The sequence below is a fragment of the Urocitellus parryii genome, chromosome 5 (genome assembly GCF_045843805.1).
Source record: "Urocitellus parryii isolate mUroPar1 chromosome 5, mUroPar1.hap1, whole genome shotgun sequence".
Classification (NCBI taxonomy): Eukaryota; Metazoa; Chordata; class Mammalia; order Rodentia; family Sciuridae; genus Urocitellus; species Urocitellus parryii.
This window is the reverse complement of record NC_135535.1, coordinates 102084962-102106805: the sequence shown is the minus strand read 5'-3', so window position 1 is coordinate 102106805 and position 21844 is coordinate 102084962. Positions and strand designations below refer to the sequence as shown.

Here is a 21844-nt window from a genome sequence, read left to right as displayed (position 1 = left end):
CAGTTTTGTGTTCTAATAAAAACCTGGCTGTCTTCTGAAAACAATGATATTCTTGTCATTTAGAGGCTCTGTGCTTCCCTTTCAACAGGATATTTTTGGGCCAAGTATTAGAATAAAAATATTCCTGCTTTATTTTATTATTTTAAATAATTTTCTTTCTTTTTCTCCATGTCCACCTACTTGAAATTTGCCCTATGAGGTAGCACCAGCTACCACTTCAATTGGTGTCACTCTCCAGCCTGGTCACTCCCCCTCATCCAGGAAGGCTGCAGTACCAGGCTCACCAGGCTCCTCTGTCTCCTGTTCCTGGTGCTGCCAGCATCCTTGAATAAAACTGAGATAACATCCTGGCCTTTCCATTCCTGATTTTCTCCCTTGGAAGCTTTCCACTTACACCCCATCTGCTTTATGGCCACACTATTGTCCATCACTAACTGTCCAGCTTGAGATCTTGATGACATTATTCCTTCTCTGACTATTGACTCTCCTTCTATGACACATATTCTTGATGTTCCTTTTCCAGATATTTCATCCTCATTCAGATTTAAAATGTTTTCCCTTACCAATTTTTTAGTTTTCCACTCTCCTCTTGATTGCACATGTTCCTCTTACCCTGATTGCACAACATGATGTCCCATTATAATCCTCCCCCTCATGTACACTCAACTCCTTGGTCTCTTCTGTCAAAGAAAAGAATATTATTACCACTCAGGTACTCCCATGTTGGGATTAATTCACTGATTGGGTTAAGACTCTCATAGCCCAATTGTTTCTCCTCTAAAACTTCTTGCATTGCCTCATCAGGAGCTTTTTGGAGACACCTTACATCCAAACCATAACATCAACCAATGCTTGAACAGAGCTAGGTCACAGTTACAATAAGGCACAACCTCACTCAAGTGGCTGGAGGTGTAGCTCAGTAGCAAAGCACACCCAACATGTTTGCAGTTCTTGGCTTAATCATCATCATGACTCAGAAAGAACAAAATAAATAACAGAGTACGTACAACATAAACATAAATCAGCTATATAAATGCAATAATAATCAAAATAATAATAATACAATGCAGTGCTTAAAGGACTGAATTCCCAAGTAGATTAATCTATACTAAACCTAGCTGGAACTAGTTGCATGCACTTTTAAGTTTTTCATATTTGATTTTTATAATTGTAACTGGAGACAAAGGGAGAATTTATATCTTAGGGAATACACATAAACTACTCAGTAAATGACCTAAAAATAGTAGCAGCCAATGGATAATGTTATTATTATGGAGCTTACATGGATACTAGCTGTCACTGTCAGTAAAGGAATAAATGCCATTCATATTTACTGTAAATAAAAGGAGTCTCTCTCAAAACAACTTCCCAAACTTGATCTAAAGCTTGTAAGAACCATGTGTTTCTTACAAGAAAAGGTAAGAAAGCTGGAGTTGAATTTGAAAATTACTTTGTATTTTTCTCTGAGCTGCCTTAATTCTTCTCCTTATCATTAACATTTCTCATCATTTCTTTATTGGCTTCCAGTGTTCTTTCTCTTTCTGTTCTCAAAATAGAGTTTTCCCTGTGTTCCCTGACTCTTGTCACTCACAGAGTCACAAAAGTATACTTTTATTCTGCTACTTGACTCCTCATTAAGAACTCCTGGCAGGAAGTTTAACCACAGATTACATATATTTGGGGGGAAAGTAGCATTCTATGGTTCCTAGAGGCATTTGGCAATGTCAACTTCTGACATCATTTATTACTGAAGGTTGCCCAATCTACCTAAAATGAACACAAATTTGAAATTAAATATCCATATTTCAACTATGAAGCCTAGAATCATTAGTGAAACATGACTATGATTTAACTATGGTTTGTCTTATAATCCATTCATTTTTTAGTCTTAATGCCTATATAATTACATTTTTTTCCCTGAATTCATGGATGTCACCTGAGTCTTCTGATGATCTCATCCCTTGTACAGCCATCATTTCAACTCTCTGGCCACAAGCACTAATATATATGTGCTTTATAAGAAGCCAATTCAGATACCCGCCCATTACAGTAACTCTCAGAAATCATTCAGAAAAGACACTGTTATCTACTTAAAACAGGAATCTTGGCATTTCTCAAATTGCTTTGTCACATCATATGCATAACTCTACCAACAGAAAGTTTTAGTCTGATCAGATCTACATAATAACATCTACCTGACACTACTCACTTGATTACATTGTTTTTAATTCCATTTCTTATTCTTTCCCAATTAATTCTCCCATGTTATGGTAGAAACTGAGACTTACCTGCTGCCCTAGTATAATAAATGATTCCATGTCTAACACAGCAAGCTCTGCATCTGAAAATAGATCTGCCAACTGCTTCGTGGAGGGAGGGATTACTACATGAATAAAGAACACTTCTCAATAAGTGCGGTGGCACATGCCTGTAATCCCAGCTGCTAAGAAAATGAGGCACAACGATTGTGAATTCAAAGTCAGCCTCAGCAAAAGCGAAGCCTTAAGCAACCCAGTGAAAACCTGTCTCTAAATAAAATATAAAATAGAACTGAGGATATGGCTCAGTGATCAAGTGCCCCTAAATTCAATCCCAGGTACCGCCCCCGACCCTGCCTTCCCCTAAAAAGAACCCTTCTCATTCTCTTTGTAAATACAACCATTGACATGATTCTTTCCCCTCAGAGAGCCCACAGCTCCGCCTGGTGAATGGTAGCAGTCGCTGTGCAGGCAGAGTGGAGATCCTTCACCAGCATTCCTGGGGCACTGTCTCTCATGACAGCTGGGACCTGAACGATGCCCGCGTGGTGTGCAGACAGCTGGGCTGTGGAGAAGCCATCAATGCCTTGCTCTATGCACAATTTGGAGAGGGATCGGGGCCCATCTGGCTGACAGAGCTGGCGTGCACAGGAGAGGAGGATTACTTGTGGAATTGCCCTTCCCTGGGCTGGGGAAAGAATAATTGTGAGCACTTTGAAGATGCAGGAGTCATCTGCTCAGGTATGGTCAGTGCATTCTCCATTACCTAAGAGAATGGAAAGTTCCAGGAAGTAATGTCTGATTCCTGGAGGGATATGAGAATAATTGTCCAGAGAGGACTAAGAGGTCCCTTCCCTGGATCTGATTCAGGGATAGCAGTGAATGATGTGCTTCATTTATTCTTGTCCTGTAAAACTCTAATACTATCTTTTTCCTTCTCATCTCTCTTACTTGACAAGATATGTTTTTGTAGACCACTTCAACTTAAAATCAATCTTCATAATTTTGTTTCTTTAATTTCTTACTCTTAGGATTACATATAAATTGGTACACACACTCTGTTTGTAGCACTTTTCAAAGAACAGAAAAGAAAGTGGCCCTACTTTTCCTAGTTGAATTGAGTGTTTAATGGGCATCCAAATTTGACCTGGATCCTTGAGCTCTTATCATTACATATTATAATACAGATCTCAAAGATGAAATATAAAGAGTCTCAAAGAATTAAGAATAAAGACACAGAGAACACATAGGGTATGCTAATTCACCTGACAATTAACTTCCCAACAGGAAACATGTAGAACAGAAGTGAGCGCCATGAAATTTTCATAGAATTGAAGAAAAAAATCTACCAATTAAAATTATAAAACACAGAAAATCTGTCTTTAATAAACAAATAAATATAAAGATATTATCAGACACCCCCTAAAGTTACCATAAATTACAATGGTCCTTACCTGAGCATATTTCTAATTCAGGATGTTGAAGAGACCCCTGTACTGCCATGTTTTGGTAGCACTACAGACAGTAGCTAATAAAGGGAAACAATCTAAGTGTCCATCAAATAATAAATTGATACAATGAAGTACATTTACATAATGGAATAGTTTTTAGCCAAAAAAAGAAAAAAAGAATGAAATATTTTCATTTGCTACAGCATGGACTTGAAGATCACTAGGTTAAGTGAAATAGAAGAAGTGTGAAGAAGAACAAAGGTCTTCTAATTTCACTGTATGTAAAATCTGAAAGAGTTGACCTCATAAAAGTTTAGTAGTTTAGACTAGAATTGTAATAACCATAGCTAGGAAGTGTAGGGGTTAGAAATGGATAGCTACAGATTGATCAATCAGTTATAGGTTTTACCTAGGAATAAGAAATTCTGGTGCACCATTGTACAGGTGGTGACTATAGTTAACAAGAATGAACTTTTCCTCAAAAAGTAAGAAGAGAACTTTATGGAATTTTTCACAAAGATAAATGAATGGTGTTTGAGGAAATAAGATAACCCAATATACACATGCATCAAGAGATCTATTTACTCCATTAATAGATATAGTATTTATGTTTTAGGTGTCATTTGAATAAATTTAAGTGAAAAATGAGAAAAATGCTATAGGTGACAAGATATGGAGGAAGGTTATATAGTTTATATGTGATGGATTTAATATCACAATGTATCCTTGAAGCAAAGAATCAGACATGGCTAGATCTGACTGCAATTTTTAATTACTCTAGTAAGAATGATTCATGTGAATCAGTGAACTTCTGCAGATGCAATTTTTCTTTTTGTTTCAACCAGGTCTCTCATAAACTTCAAATAGCTTGAAATTTTTTCTTCTTTCTTTCTCTTTTTTTGTATTCATGAGTGGTCTGCATTATTTCTTTGAAATATTCACACCAAGCACCTAAAAACATTTCTGGAACATGGCAAATTCTGAAAGACAATAGTATTTTGAATTAGAAAACATGGAAGCAGACTCTCAATACTCTCTTCAAGTACCTTTTTCTATACCAGACCTGGGTGTCTCCTTTGAAGACCCCTCTGCCCCATTTTATCCTTTCCTAATCATACACATTTTGCCCATTTCTGGGCCTCCATTGACCTCTCTCCTTGTTCCCTGCTCTGCCTCAAAGGGAAGGTCATGCTGCCTCCTCTGGCTTTCAGAGATGACTGGGAAGCCCAAGAATACAGGGCAAGTTTGGTCTTCAAGGAAGATACTGGGATTTATGTGCACCTCTGCATTGCCTAACACCACATCTGATGGAGACATTCCCATCTACTCAAGTGGCACAGTTCTGTGTCCTAAAGAGAATAATAAGATTTTGGAGTGATGGACAATAATACAGGTGGATGAAGATAAAAGGCTTATGATCAAAGCCCTGGAGACTTGGTTAGATGCAGATGAGTCCCAGCTATAGGTGGGGTGGAGGAGGCAATCTTTGTCTTAATGGAAGAAACAAAGGTGTGGTCTTGATGAAAGATGTTGAAAATCAACCTGGCCAAAACACTCTTTTGTTTACCTGGATAAATTTGAACCCAAAAGTTCTAATAGTGATGGCAAGTGAGAGAGGCCATTTCCAGAAGTGGAAAGAGCCCTAATTTTCTAAAAGATGCAATGCAGAGAATTAGGGATTTCTCTGGAGCTTGTGCAGGTACAAAAGAGTAGTTTCCTGAAGACCAGGTTCTACAAGCCCTAATGGGTCTTGACTGAGTATTTTTGCAAATGAATCCAGTTTCCAAAGTGGAGGTCACCTCTGTGAAATAAGAGTAGAAATGAGGCACCAAGGAGAAAGACACAGGATATATCCTCAATGGCATGAGCTCATTGAGGGTGTAGCAGGGGAGACCAAGAAGGGAGGGAGTTGAAGTGAGAGGAGCTATCATTGAGAGGCATAATTCAGGTCACAGTGGGTCTGGATGCTACCATATGTCTAATATCAAGGCCTATTTTTATTTGTTTGTTTGTTTGTGGTGCTGGCGATTGAACCCAGGGCCTTGTGCATGTGAGGCAAGACTCTACCAACTGAGCTACATCCCCAGCCTCATATGTCTATCTCTAACAAGTCACTAAATCTTTCCAAGTTTTGTCTTCTCTGTCAAGACATAAAGACATTAACACATGAGCATCTTCAATAGTATATCATTCTTAGTAATTTTTAACACATTTAACACTATCAACAGCTTTTATCATTGGGGAGCTTTAAACTTAACTATAAAAAAGGAAGTTATGTTGAGGTATTTGGGGTACTGTAGAATTCAGATAGAGAGGTTTAGGAAGGGTAATTGAGACTGAGAATGGATTTAGAGTAAATATCATAGTACCTCATTTATTTATACAGGAAGAAACTACACCCAGACCTTGCCTGGGAGCTGCCCATCTGTCTGTCCCTATAAGAGAAGCCACATAAAAAATTTCTTTGCTTCCATGTGCTAAACACATACTGTGCACCTTCAGTTCTCTTTACTGCCAATCCTTCAAGCTCCTTAGTCCACAGAGAAGCACTATTTATTTATTTATTTATTTTGGTTGGTCACTGTGAGCCTGGATGCATCCTTCTTTTGGACTGAAGCACAAGCGTGTCTCTATATCTTCTGATTTATGATATAAAAAGCAGAATTTGTTCTCTAGTGTGCAAGAAGTAGATGTCAAACCTTAACATTTTGAAGTTGCTTTTAATTTTTGCTGTGTTGGTCCTTTGGAATTTGTATGGGATTTGGTTAATTGTATTAATTATCTATTCAGTGGTTATTGATAAAATTGTTCTTTGTCTGCTATTTCTCCTACATAAAAATAAGTTCTGATATCTTTCATGTGAGATTAGGAAGACACATTTCCTTTAAAAGACAAGGAGCTGGAGAGTACATTTCAGTGTCAGCCAAGTCTTCACCCTTAAAATTCATCACCTGTCCTCAGCTGAGTCAGGCACAATTTGGGTGAGGACCTCAAGTCATTCAGGCTCTGTTGTGTCCCTCCTGTGGAGAAAGTTTAGCCAAAAGACACATAAATAATGTTTATAATGTTTGAAACAAACATACAGAGGGCTCTGGTGAACCAAAAATCTATTTCCCTACATGACAATATCTATGGAATTACTTAAATATTAAGATTTCAAATGTTATGAAAACACCAGTCTTATGCAGATATTGAAATGTCCTCACTATGCCTCATGTTATTTTCACTGGTGGTTGTGATTGAAACAACATGCAACCAAGAGGAAAAATAAAGAATTCCTCCCTACTTTTTTTCTTTTCCTTTTCATGTCATTGTCATCAATCACTTCTTAGTCTCTAGGAATTAAGGCCAGTTTGCCTCCTTCTACCAATCTTACTACTCCTTGGACAGTTGATCATATTGAGACATGGCTCTGTTCTCTAAGTGTGATGTCTCATAAAAGGAGATTCAAAAATCTTCACTGAAGCATCACAGATTTAGAAGAGCCAGTTACTATAGGAGAAACAAAGTGGGGAATTTTCATCCTTCTGATTTTCATTGAATTTTTTAATCATTTTCTAAATCTCTCACTCAAACCCTTAGTCCACCCTGACTTGTATCCTCAGAAGAGGGGAGACACATAGACAGACACAGAAAGGAGGGAGAGGTATGCAGAGAGGCAGCAACTAAAGCCATGCTTCTGTGAGCCAAGGCACACTAAGGACTGTCATTGACCAGAAGAAGTGAGGGTGGAGTGAGGAAGGATCCCCTCTGATAGTCTCCAGAGAAGGACCCAACCCTACTGACACTCTCAGTCCCACTTCCATCCTCCACAACTGTGTGGCAGTGAAATTTTATTTTAAAGCAAAATAATCATTACTAACAATATTAATTCCTTACCCAATTCTAGACCAATGAAAGGATTTGTGTTATACCACATAATTGAAGGTCTTTAGACAATATGGAAAAGTCATGTTAGAGGACCTAATGAAAAATTTATGTTAATGGAAATCCCAAGAAATGGGTCTTCTTTATAATCCACTCTGGTATTTTCTAAAGAGGAGGTATCATTTTTTCCTCCATGTTTTATGACTCTTTTTTGACATCTACATATTTGACTATACAGGACAATACCAAACAGAGAGTAATTTTCTTTTATTTAATACCTATCCCTAAATTTTCTAATGTTATAAATATTTATATAGTCTGATAATATAAAATATTATTATTTAAAATTAAATATAGGCATGTGAATGCTTTATAAGTACTAAATTCCACATACATATACCTATGTGTATTTGAACCTGTATTTGTATTCATTTTCAATCAACTTGAAGCCTATTATTGATAAAATGATAATTCTTAATAATTTTTTATCATATTTCATACAGAATTTCTTTCTTCACACCAGCCTTCTGCATAAATGTCCTTGTAACATGGACTAATTTATTCTTCTTTGTGAAATTTTAAGTCCTATAGAAAATAGAATTACCAACTTGGATATTGACCTGTGTTTTAGAAAATAAGTGGATTTGCTAAAGATAACAGAATTATCCATTAAAAGATAATATATTTAATAAACACCCTCATAAATATACTGTAGTTGTATTTACACAGACTCCACAAATTTTCTCATCCTAATGTTCTGCTGAGCATCTCTTCCTTTGGAGAGCCAGTCCTCCTGCTCAACACTGTGCTCATTCACACTGTTCCACTCTCCCTGGTCATAATGGTGGGCCAAAGTCTTTGCCCTGAATTTACACTCTATGGGATCAAGCAGCACACCAGGACCCACATTTCTCAACTGTCTGCAAAAGTTATTTCTGAAGATCAAAGACAAAAAAATCAGGGATTGGGAAGAACCATGAGGGATGGGGGTTCCTAAAAGCATCAAGTCCCCATTCCTCATATTTCCCTTTAGATGTTCATGTGAACTCTACCAGCCTTGTGCATTAAATCTATTTGAGTTGGTTTGCCTCACATGGTTTTGTTTATTATTCTTTTATTTAACTTTATGTTTGGGAGATTTATCCACAGATCTCAATTGGATCATTTTATTGCAATCCATCATATGTATATATACCACTATTTTTAAAATTCAGTGTATGTTCATTGTTGAGAGCTTGAGTTATATATACATAACTAACAAAAGAAGGGAAATGTAACCTGAAGATATCAGTTTTCCTGCTGATACAGACACCTGAGTATAAATTACCTCAACCATCTGGTAATGCAGATGAGGGAGGGGAATTATTTTTTCTCCATATCCCTTTATATTGTTGACATATTACCAAAACTGATATGTATTTCTGTAAATAGAACTAATGAAGATTTCTAAACCACTATGTTATAATAATTTCCTATTTACTGAAGAACTTGTGGAGTATAATTATACACACCATCACTAGGGTTTATAGAATGATGTATACCTATTTCTGAACCACACTTTGTTGTGTTTATATGAATCTTCAGTAAGAGAATCAGCATTGAATATTATATTTAGAGATTATTTCTCAAAAAGTCCTCAGACATTAGCTGTGCTACTATGCATCAAAGATCAAATTAGAAGTTTCCAATATAAATACTATTTATGACTTTGAGGGAAAGATGCACAGCAGTTAACTCAAAATACTGTAAAAACAGACATTCCAAATGAATTCTATTGTTAGACCTCTTAAATAATGTTCATGTCTTCATATATTTCATTCTATATGAATCAAGAAGAAGGGCTACTCTGAACAAATAGTTGGCAATTATGTTTCCACACACTAGAGCCCCAGATGAACCAATCTCAACATTCATACCTCTGAGATTTTAAGATTGTAGATTGTGCAGACTGAGTGGTAGGTTCAATATGGAACCTTTGTTTTATTTGAGAATATATTCTGTATAAGCAAGACAAGTGAAAAAAGAGTGAAAAATAATATTGCAGTACTATTTACCTCAACCATCTGGTAATGCAGATGAGGGAGGGGAATTATTTTTTCTCCATATCCCTTTATATTGTTGACATATTACCAAAACTGATATGTATTTCTGTAAATAGAACTAATGAAGATTTCTAAACCACTATGTTATAATAATTTCCTATTTACTGAAGAACTTGTGGAGTATAATTATACACACCATCACTAGGGTTTATAGAATGATGTATACCTATTTCTGAACCACACTTTGTTGTGTTTATATTTTATTAAGTGCAACAAAGTAAATGATCTCCCAAGAATAACTACATAATGATAATGACGATAATAATAATAATAATAATAATAATAATAATAATCTGTATAGGTTGTAGCTGGCTCTAATTTCCAAATTTCACCTTTTTTCCCCTCCCACCCCTCTGCCATATCTAGCAGCTTTCTATTATCACTCTGCTTTTCAGTTCAGAGAGCTGGTTAAAAGTTGTGCATCTACAGACAAAACCAGGGAGCCTGGGCTGCTTAACCATTGAGCTACATCCCCAGCTCTTTTTCATTTTTAAAAAATATTTTATTTTGAGACAGGGCCTCAATAGGTTGCTGAGGCTGACTTTGAACTTGCAATCCTCCTGCTTCAGCTTCCCAAACTCCAGGGATTACAGTATTGTGTATCATACCCAGCTAGAATTTTTTAAAATAAAAAAAAGACTCATCAGATACTTGATCTTTGTCACTTTTTCTTAAAGTCAGAAGTGATCCCTCAACCAACATCAGATTAATTCCTAGAAACCTCTGAGTTAGGGAATTCACAGTAAGGATGGATTAAGATCCAGGATAGAAACAAAATTAATTGCTAATGGATATGCCTACCTGAAGACCAGCTGCGGGAATTATCAACTTTGCCTGGTCAGAAAGAGGCTCTAAAACAATGAGTTTTCTTGTAAACCAACAATAACAGGAAAATAACTTATGCTTGCATATTCTCTAAGTTCTAGAACACTGTTCTAAACATTTTAAAGTAGATTTACTCCTTACTTTATGAGGTAGCTACTATAAGAATCTTCATTTTACAGGCTAATGTTAGAAACTTAGAAAAGAAGGCCAATCACTTCTCCAAGATCATACACTGAGTAAGCGGTAACCCAGGCAGTCTGGCTAATGAGCGCTTACTCTGCTCCAATGTTCTCTACTGATCTTTTGTATGTAGATGATGATATACTTTCCCAGCATAAGAAACACACATTATTAAACATTTTGAGAAAATGAGAAAAGAAACTATTGTGCTACTAACCTCATGTAATTGTGTTAGTCTTGTGAGGTATTTCCTATCATATTTTTATGTATATTTTTCAATTTGATTTTGTCTGTGATTTTAGGGGCTTTTTTTCCTCTTATATTATGTCAGAAGTCATTCCCATACTGCTAAAAGCGTTTAGAATTTGGTTGTTAATACTTGCAAAATATTACATAGACTGGGTATAATGTACTTATTTATTTAGTAAGTCTGCAGCTCTTAGCTATCTAGGTTGTTTCCAAAAGCCTAGAGCATAAAATACATATGGACGAGGACAGCCTCATTCAAATCCTTTCTCTTTTACTCACGAGTTATATAACCTTAAGCAACTTACTCAACCTCTCAGTGTTTCAGTTTCCTTATCTGTAAAATGGGCTTAGTAACTACCAGCTGGGGTTATTGTAAGGATTAATTGCATTAATTGAAATAAAGCACTTAAAATGTCTAGAGATAGTGAGAAAATACACATTTAAAAAATTACTTCCTTATGATACTTTCTGATAAGATTAATGGGTCTGTTGGGTGTGGTGGCACATGCCTGTAATCCCAGTGACTGGGGAAGTTGGCAAGTTTGAGAACAGTCTCGGCGACTTGATGAAACCCTGTCTCAAAATAAAAAAAATAAAAAATAAAAAAATAAAACAGGGGTGGGGATGTAGCTCAGAGAAAGAATGCCCTGGTTTTTTGATATACCAGAAAATAATTAGTGGTTCAAAAGACATAAACATTTTTTTTGTTCAAATAATTGATTCATGTCACCAAATTATTTCCAAAAAGTATTATGTAGATTTATATGTCACCACATATATACAAAACCATTTTCAATGCACACAATTTTCTATTGCTTTGTCTTCCAGTTCATTGGTATATTCTTCAACTGTTTCTAACGTTCTCTTCTATTCACCTACTGATTTTTAAATTTCTTACAATTTCCAATTTATTTCTGGAATTTCCATGTGTTTCTTTATTATAGTTACCACTAATCTTCTGAAATTTTAATTTTCTGATCCACTATGCTTAACTTACTAATCACAAATATTTCCAAGTCTGTAATTCTTATATCTGAATTTATTCTAGGTCTGGTTTTGGTTACTTTATCCTGTATTCAGATATGTCTGGTAATTTTACTGAATACTAGACACTGTATGGAAAATCATTAAGATAATTTGAGCCTCTGGAAGATCACATCTTCATTAAGTGGAAACCTAAACGAATCAATGAAAATATGAGTAAATGTAATGTAATGTTTAGCTCCTGATGATGGGTGAGATAAGTGAGATCTCTCTTGGAGTCCCTGCTCTTTGGGTTCTTGGTCTCTAGAGTTCTCTCTAACTTAAAGCTCTCCAATGTCTTCAAACCATGTTTGTTAGACTTCATCCAGCTTTACTTGTTTTGGGGAGGGTGATATCTAAATATAATAGCTGGGAGTACAAGTCCTTGTCCCTAATTTTTAAGTAGTTGATTAAATCTAAATATAACTTATTTTTGTTTTAGTGTATATTCATTTGATTATTGTTAAGGCTGATATTTTCCTATGTTTGCAAATATATGTGTTTGCAAATAAATGTGATTGTATATCATGTATTGGCTAAATGTGATCTTCTTCTTATCTCATACATTGGTTAGGTATTATTATGAGTTACACATTTTATTGCTCTTATAAGGTAAATCTCTTAAAATTTCATGTTTCAGATAATGGTTGCTGTTATTTAGAAATACTGTTGATTTATGTTAGTGTTTTTATTCTACTATTTTACTAATTCATTACATTTATTCATGTTTTCATTGATTCATTTAGGTTTTCAAACTAAAAATATTTTTCCAGTACATAATGATAAGTTGTATCTTATTTTCACTTTTTAAAGCTCTTCTTTTTTAGGCTGTTTTATTACATTGACTAGGGTTTTTAAAATACTAGAAAGTAATATTGTTATTATGCAAATCCATTATAGTACCTTCACCACACCCTTTTCAAACACATTCTTTTCTAGAATTTTTACATTCTAGAATTTTTAATTTTAATGTTGATAACTAGTATAAACTATTAATTATCTAACTAGTATAAATACTCAACATCATTATCAGATTGAAAAAAATACTTTACTTTTTCTATTTTACCATTTTATCAGGAATAGGTACTAAATTTTATCTGAAGCTTTTAAAACAATCTATTAAATTAATAATTTATTTCATTTTATTTTTTACCCTATTACCATTAAATATTTCATAGTATAGTTTTTCATTTTGAAAACTTTTGTACTAGTTTGGATACACAATTTTTTTTTTGCTGTGGTGAGTTCTATTATATTTTTAAAAGAGTGTATAAATCATTTTTTGTTTAGTTATTTGGTATATAATCTTTTAGTGTCATTATTTCTTCATTGGTATTACAATATTGATGATTATAAAATAGTCCCCTTTGTCTTATTTACTATTTTTTTGACAAAAAAATATTTCATTTGAAATTCAGGTTGCTGTATATGATCTTTTTTTTTTTTTTTTTTTGTACCATGGATTGAACCCAAGGGTGCTTAACCACTGAGGCACATCTCCAATCCTTTTTTGTATTTTATTTAGAAACAGATTGTCACTGAGTTGCTAAGTGCCTCACTAATCTGCTGAGGCTGGCTTTGAACTTGTGATTCTTCTGTCTCAGTTTCCCAAGCTGCACCACTTCATCTGGCTGGATACTAATACTTTATGCTTCAGAAAAGTCTTTGCTATTAAAAATAAAAATGATCATTTTCCTTTATTATGCTTGGAAGCAACATTAAATCATTAGACTTGCATTTCAATTTAATCTAAGGATCTGTCCATTTAAATAAGAAAATTTGAGCCATTTATATTTGTCATAATTTTGAAGTTTGACTGGACTTATTTTATACCTTTTTTTTCAGTAGTTCTTTTTATTCCTTTTTTCTTTAGCCTAGACTACGTTTTGTTTACTTTTTATCTTCTACGATTATTTAAAAAAAATAGATATTGCAGTTCCAGGTCAACAGTACTTACATTAAATTGTCCTTGACTATCCTAAAATGTATTCTTATCTAATGATTTAAAAATAAAACAACTCTTAATGCTTTTCTTTCTTTCATCTCCCCTTTCCACATTGTGATTGTTAGTTACAAATTCTGCTAGAAATTCAAAAGCTTCCTCTTTTGAATTATATTGAAACAGTGCTCTTAGTAAAAACTATCTAGCTACCAGCATCAATTTGAATTCAGTTTGACTTCATATACTTTATTCATTTGTTATTTTGTCTTTACCTTCAATGATTAACACTATTATTTTTTACTGAAATTTCCAATTAAAAATTTTTTTTTATACTCTCACCCCTCAAGGAGTGGGAAAATATCTTCCTGCAATTTTTACAGAAGACTCTTGGTTGTTCTGTTTTTTGATATTTTGGTGAATTTTAAAATTTTATTCTATAGCTTATTTAAATAAATGAGTAATTATAACTAAAACATGTAGAATCAAACTAGTTCTCTTAATATTTGTGTGGAAATTTACCTGAAGTTCTAAAAAGTTCTTGTTCCTTATAAGAAATGTGAGGGCATATGTTTTTTCTTTGGATATGCTTGCAGGAATTTTCTTGTCCTAGAAATTTAAAATTTTGCTAGCTTATGACATGCATTGATTTTTATTTCTTAATTTTGCTTTGAAGACAACTTTTAATGTTAGTGTAGTTTTTAAATGTGGACAATTTTCTTCTGTTTTAACTGACCTTTTCTTCCAATTCATCTGCTTTATTTTTAGGGGAACACTCATGATTTTACAAATAAATTCAAGATAAATTCATTTAATACCAATAGTATATTGCTAGGTGTTAAGCCCTCTGTTAGGGGTAAGATCATAATATGATATTTACAGTTGTTAAAGATCTTACATTCCAATAATTTGTCTACCAGTTTCCCTTCTTCCGTTTAACTCTCTATTTCTTAAGATACTTAGAAAATTTTCCCTCAGCACCCCTGATTTCTATTTCTGTAAAACAAAAATTTTACCTAATGCATTTTTTAGTTTAGTCATGATCGATTCTTATTTTTACCTGTTCTTGTTTAATCATAAACAATATACTATCTCCTGCTAAATTATTATAATTACATTTCAAAGGAGGTTCATATTATCAAAAGATTATCATAAAACAATTATTTCAGGGGGTAAAGAGGCTAGGGGCTAAAGAGTTTCAAATGCACAATAATTTTTTTTTTACAACAGTAGCTCAATTATAAATGTTTGCATATTTCTTTGTTTTTAACTCAAATTACAACCAATAAATTGGTTGGTCAAAACCAATAAATTATAGTCTTAAACATTACTGATCAAGTAAGATAATACTTACAATGTAAAGCAAGAGCTAATCTTAGGATTTTCTAGGACCATAAAATAAATTATATCAGTTTCCAACTGTCCATGCGCAAAAGAAAGAATTTTAACACTAATTGAGCAACCATTCAAACAAATGTATTTCAAATTTTTAATGAAACGTTATTTCTATGTGAATAGCTCTAGTTCGAAATATGCTATCATATTAAAACTAATGTTAGCCAATACAATTAAATAATTTATCTTAATGCACCCATGGTATCTCCAATTCCATCTATAAGACCTCAGGAAGTAGATGTGATTGAATTATCATAGAGAAGCAACCAGTTTCTGCTACACTTCATGTATTGGGGAATGTTAACTATTCCAAGTCCAAAAAAAACTGCCAGGAGACCCAAACCACGTGGAGTCTAAGAGGAAAACTCCCCCATGCTTTCAGTGTGCTTCCAAAAAATTTCCCTTTCCTTGTAAGTTCACAGTCAGCTTCTAGCAACTCCCAAGTAGAGAGTAAAGGACAAAATGAAAAAGACCAAAGTGGAAGATTTTTATGGTGTTAACATATTTCAAGCTATTCGTGCACAAGGCTCAAGAAGGCATCAGATGAAAGCTTGTTATGTTTCAATATTAAAAGGCAGAGCTGCAGTTCTGGCCAGGAGCAACTTTCATGCCGCTAGCATAGAAATTTCCCAAGGTATGTCAGGGTCAGCACCATAAACGAACACAGAAGCATGCTAGAGAACAAACTGGAAATGAAGAAGCAGATCTCCCATTCTTTCCAATAATTGAAATATGCTTATTTCTTATGTTTTTATTGTTGATCATAAAATCATTTTCAGATGGTCCTAAAGCTTTTTAAAAAGTAATTTGGTGGAACAGTGTTCATATTCTGCAACTCATTTGGTGTCTTTCCAGAAGTCCCCCAAATTGAAATCTTAAAATATGCTTATTGGGATGAAAAACCAGCTTAAAAACAGTTTTGTCAAACAAGTCTGTTTTTTTTTAATTCAATGAATGATTTTAAAAATTAGCTTCATTGTTTTTTAATTCACCATCTGTTAACTCAATAAATATGAGTTCTTAAAGTTAACCTAATTGTCTTGGAATTTGCTGTTTTTGAAGTTGATTAAAGTTATTTAAATTAATTTTATTGTATATCCAGACTAAAACAAAGCATGTCTGCATTTGGATAGATCTTGGCTAATAATTTACAAATAAATGTGCCCATTCCTAAAATGAAAAAAAAAACAATTTTTCAAGGTATTTTGGATATATGTTATTTATAATACAATGCCCAAAACATAATAAATCTTCAATGTATTTTTAAAGATAAATAAATGTATTGCTGAGTTTCCAACAATACTGCTCTCTGAACACCTCAGGATCTCTCTTCAGTACAATGACAAATGCTCAATTGATGGTCTGGGTACATGTAGTATATGAATTTTATTCTGCATCCTCTCAGGCTATAGCTGGATTAGGTCTCTCTGATCTGTGAAGAGTAGAAGAGTAAAGACAAAACCCAATTGGGAGATCTATCTCTTTATCTGAAATGCTTCCAATTTTTATTAATAAAAATTATACAAAAGTTTCTGACAAAGGTTTGATATTTCAATAGAATTCAGTGCCTAAAACAAAGATACCTCCGAACATTTCACTCAGAGGACACTGTATTCAGATACCCCAGCGGATTATCTTAGATAGAGCTTAGATGTAATGTTAGTCTACCTCAATTGAGACATTCTAATTCTTGGATGCTAGAAATGGGCCAAATACAGTTAATTTTTTTATAAAAAGGAAAATAAAGAGGAAATAGTGCCACTGCAAATATACAATCAGTCATGCAAACCTGGTGGTCCTCCCTGGTGGTCCTCCCTGGTGGTACTGGTTTTGAATGTCTATGTGAAAGTGACTGAGTGGAAATCAGAGTTCACAGAGAAGAAGACTTGGCTGCATCCACAGGTAGAGCCTTTAGCTAGCCACGTTTCTGTTCTGGAAGCTGATCTTTGTTGTTCCTGTCACTAGAAAACTGTATTGATTGCTGATTTTTTCATATTCATGATGGTCTCACACTCTTTAAAACATAACCTCCTAAAGATTAGTGATTTCAGTTTGGAATTTGTATATCTGCATTTTGACTCTATAAATAAGGTACACTATCATTACTCCTCTACAATAATGATATAAATTAAAATTACCATTGTAGTAACACTTCAGGAATCCACACTTCATGTTAGTACATCGGATTCAGAGAGAGAAGGGTGTATCCCAAATGAAACATTTTAAGTAAAAATTTTAAAAAGATAGATTAATGTTTTTGATGTTCTTTTCACTTTGATGGATTACTTAGGGGGAAATTAATGAACATGCTATACTCCTGAGAAAGGTTTCTTGCTGAATTTCTTCACTACATAAAATTACTATTATATTATAATTTCACATCTGTAGCTAGACACCTTCCCAAAGGTGTGAACCCATACTTGAAATCACTTCCTGATCAGCTTCAATAGATGTACAAAGATGTATAATGGATTCTTCAAACTCTATTAGAAACAGAATAATCCCTTAAAAACACACACAAAACAAGAACTCTTACATCTCTGGATAACTTTTGTTCATAGTTTAAATTTCATTTCTGTATTTTTTAATGGGAAGGATGATGTAAAGAATCATGATTATTCTAGTCACAATAACCTAGTTTCTATCGCAAACTCACATTATTTAGTGGTTCCTTTTCTCATCCCTAAATGGAAAATAAATATAAATTGTCAGTTATGAATATATATTGAAGCTTTTAATTAATTAACAAATGTTGTCTTAGTTGGAATCACTATCTGTGAATCTGTGAATTGAAAGTTTCAGGGCATAAAATAGTGAAAAATTAATCTGAGTCTTTTTCTACATTGAGTTCACATTTAGTGAATAGATATGGATTCTATACAAAAAAAGGAGGGAGAGTGTCAAACAAAGTCAAAAATCAAAGATACTTTCATAATATAAAGAATAATATGTCCCTATAAAAGAAAAATCCATTTTACACACACATACACACATTCACACACACAGTATACACACACACACACATTTCTGGGAAACATACATATTCATGTATGTATATGTATGTGTATAGGACAGTGTGTATATTCATACCATGAATCAGCAACTTAGAAAGGACATTACAAATTCCTTCTCCAAACTTTGTCTTCACACACTTCCTCCAAGAATTCACATTCAGGCACCATCTGTTGAATCTAAGCCCCCACACTGCAACCCAAAAACAAAAAGATTTGACAGCATTACCTGTGAATTGTAGCTTCCTCCTTCTATTCACTGGCATTTGTTGTTGTTTTTTTCTCCCATAGGATTTTTGCATCTGGTTGGAGGACATGGACCTTGCTCTGGGCGAGTGGAAGTAAATTCTGGAGAAGGATGGATTCCAGTATCTGATGGGAATTTCACATTACCCACAGCCCAGGTCATCTGTGCAGAGCTGGGGTGTGGCAAGGCTGCATCTGTCCTGGGGAACATGCCCTTCAGAGAGGACAGTGAACAGGTCTGGGCTGAAGAGTTCCAGTGTGAGGGGCAGGAGCCTAGCCTCTGGTTCTGCCCCAGAGTGCCCTGTCCTGTAGGCAGTTGCCCCCACAAAGGAGCTGTGCATGTTGTCTGCTCAGGTGAGACAACAGGAAGTTAACCTCCCTACACAATCTACTGAGGTAAGAAAAATATGTAATGCTGCTAAAACCCTGTCTTCTACCAGGATATACAGATGTTCGGCTCATGAAAAATGGCAGCTCTCAGTGTGAGGGTCAAGTGGAGATGAAGACCTCTGGAGGCTGGAGAACACTCTGTGCCTCCCACTGGAATATGGCCAATGCCAATGTAGTTTGCCGTCAGCTGGGCTGTGGAGTTGCCATCTCCACCCCAAAGGGAGCATACTTTGTGGAAGGAGGAGATGAGATCTGGAGAGACCGATTTCACTGCTCAGGGTCTGAGTCCTTCTTGTGGAATTGCCCTGTGACTGCCCTGGGTGTTCCTGCCTGTGCCCATGGAAACACAGCCTCTGTGGTCTGCTCAGGTAAGAGAGGTCAGGGCTGACTGGTACTAGAGTGATGTGTCTCTAAGAGCAGATACCATGGAAAACTGACTTCAAAAATGAGACATTTTGTGGTGTTTAGTCCATGGACAGCGCAGACTGTGTGAATGGTTCGGTCATATGGAAAAATTCTCAGAGAGTTTAAATTAAAGACAGAGACATCATTTTACCTTTTTTTGTCATTTTTTTATTGGTTGTTCACAACATTACAAAACTCTTGACATATCATATTTCATACATTAGATTCAAGTGGGTTATGAACTCCCAATTTTACCCCAAATGCAGATTGCAGAATCATGTCGGTTACACATCCACAATTTCACATAATGCCCTATTAGTAATTGTTGTATTCTGCTACCTTTCCTATCCCCTACTATCCCCCCTCCCCTCCCCTCCCATCTTCTCTCTCTACCCCATCTACTGTAATTCATTTCTCTCCTTGTTTATTTTCCCATTCCCCTCACAACCTCTTATATGTAATTTTGTATAGCAATGAGGGTCTCCCTTCATTTCCATGCAATTTCCCTTTTCTCTCCTTTTCCCTCCCATCTCATGTCTCTGTTTAATGTTAATCTTTTCTTCCTGCTCTTCCTCCCTGCTCTGTTCATAGTTGTTCTCATTATATCATTTTACCTTTAAACCAGCTCTGGAAGGGCTCTTTGAACCCTCAGTCTCAAGCTCCCTAGGGGTGCAGCGAGATTTTACTGAAGAGGGAGAGGGAGAGGGAGAGGGAGAGGGAGAGGGAGGGAGAGAGAGAGAGAGAGAGAGAGAGAGAGAGAGAGAGAGAGAGAGAGAGAAAGAGAAAGAGAGCACACTAGGGAGGGGGCTTTTATTGGGGAACAAAAAATTTAAAATTCTGGGGAAAATCCCATCCAATAAAGAACAAGGGGGGGCTGTGTTGCAAGGTCAGGTACAATGATTGGATCTTTGGGGCTGTGGTGAGACATGCCTCCACACAGACAAGCTCTGGAACCCAAGAAGGGTGGGGAAAGCTCTGCCACATTAAAAGTGACTGAGAGTCTCACACGCAGCCTGGGTGGAAACTCAGGCACGTGCAACGATGGTCTCCCACAGTGGTGAACTATGATTCTTTTTTTTGAGAGAGAGAGAGAGAGAGAGAGAGAGAGAGAGAGAGAGAGAGAGAGAGGAGAGAGAGAATTTTTTAATATTTATTTTTTAGTTTTTCGGTGGACACAACATCTTTATTTTATTTTTATGTGGTGTTGAGGATCCAACCCAGCACCCCATACAAGCCAGACAAGCACGTTACTTCTTGAGTCACATCCCCAGCCCAAGAACTATGATTCTTAATGATCATTCATATTTCAGCCCTGTCAAGAAATATTAAAAGGATTGGTTTTAAGTAAGAATTATAATTTGTTGAAATTCATAGATAACACTATATAACAATGAATGATAGCTCTGTCATGTTCCTCACCTTGGACTATCAGGGAGTATCAGCAGCTGCCAGAAGTCACCCTCACATTCCTCCAGTCACTGTGCCTTCCTCCCCTCCGAAGAAGAACACTCTAACTTTTGCTGCCAAAGAATATTTTCTTCAGATTTTGAGATTCATGTAAAATCATGCGCCATGTTCTCTTTTTGTGTCTTCTTTGACTCAACATAATGTTTACAATTTACCCATGTTTTTATTTTTAGTTGAGTCCTATGTTTATTGTTGTAGAGTTTTCTGCAAATAACTACAGGATCATATATTGATTCATTCAAATGATGTGGAGATTTGAGTTGTTTGCACTTTCTGAGTAGCCAAATAATGATCCTACAAATTACCATGTCAATATCATTTGGTGCAAATGTGGATATATTTGTATATATTTATTAATCTTTGTTTTTTTCTTATGACCTCTGTTTATAAGACCTTTTTTCTAGAGTCAAATTCATGTTCTTAATGAAGCATGGCATACCAAAATTTCTTGTACTTGTAGTGTTCTAGTGTCCCTTTAAAAAGATCTTTGTAGTATAAGATCATAAAGTATTTTCAATAGTATCTTATACATGTTTAGTTATGTTTCTTTTACATATAATTGCACAATCTTTCTGGAATTGGTATTGTATATAGTGCATGCTATGACAATTGTTTCACATCATTGTTTGCATATCCAGAATTGACTCAGAATCATTCCTGAAAAGCCTTTTCCCCACTGCTTTGTTACCTTTGAAATACACAGCATGTTGATATACTCATGTCCGTTGTATTCTGCTGCCTTTCCAAAATGTGAAATATGATATATCAAGAACTATGTAATGTTTTGAACAACCAACAATAAAAAAAAAGAAAAGAAATACACAGCATGCAGATACGTCTGACTCTTGCTCTATGCTTCATTCTGGTCCATTCTATTATTTTCTATGGTTGTAGCCATGCATACCACCTTAATTATTTTAAGTTTATAGCATGTCTCATTAACTTTTTAAAAGATAACTTTAAATTAACTGATCTAATTGTGTTGTTTTTCCTGCCTACTGCATTGCTCATACTTGGTCTTATGAATTTCAAATAA

At 35.0% G+C, this 21844-nt stretch overlaps 1 protein-coding gene across 1 annotated transcript in view; it reads left to right on the top strand.

The window, feature by feature from the left end:
* LOC113177347 (scavenger receptor cysteine-rich domain-containing protein DMBT1-like) overlaps positions 1-21844 on the top strand; it is a 183070-nt gene that overhangs the window by 85838 nt on the left and 75388 nt on the right. Inside the window, 3 exon segments of the mRNA XM_077799079.1 lie at positions 2685-2999; positions 18592-18900; positions 18987-19304. Of these exon segments, the coding sequence (XP_077655205.1) occupies positions 2685-2999; positions 18592-18900; positions 18987-19304 (942 nt within the window).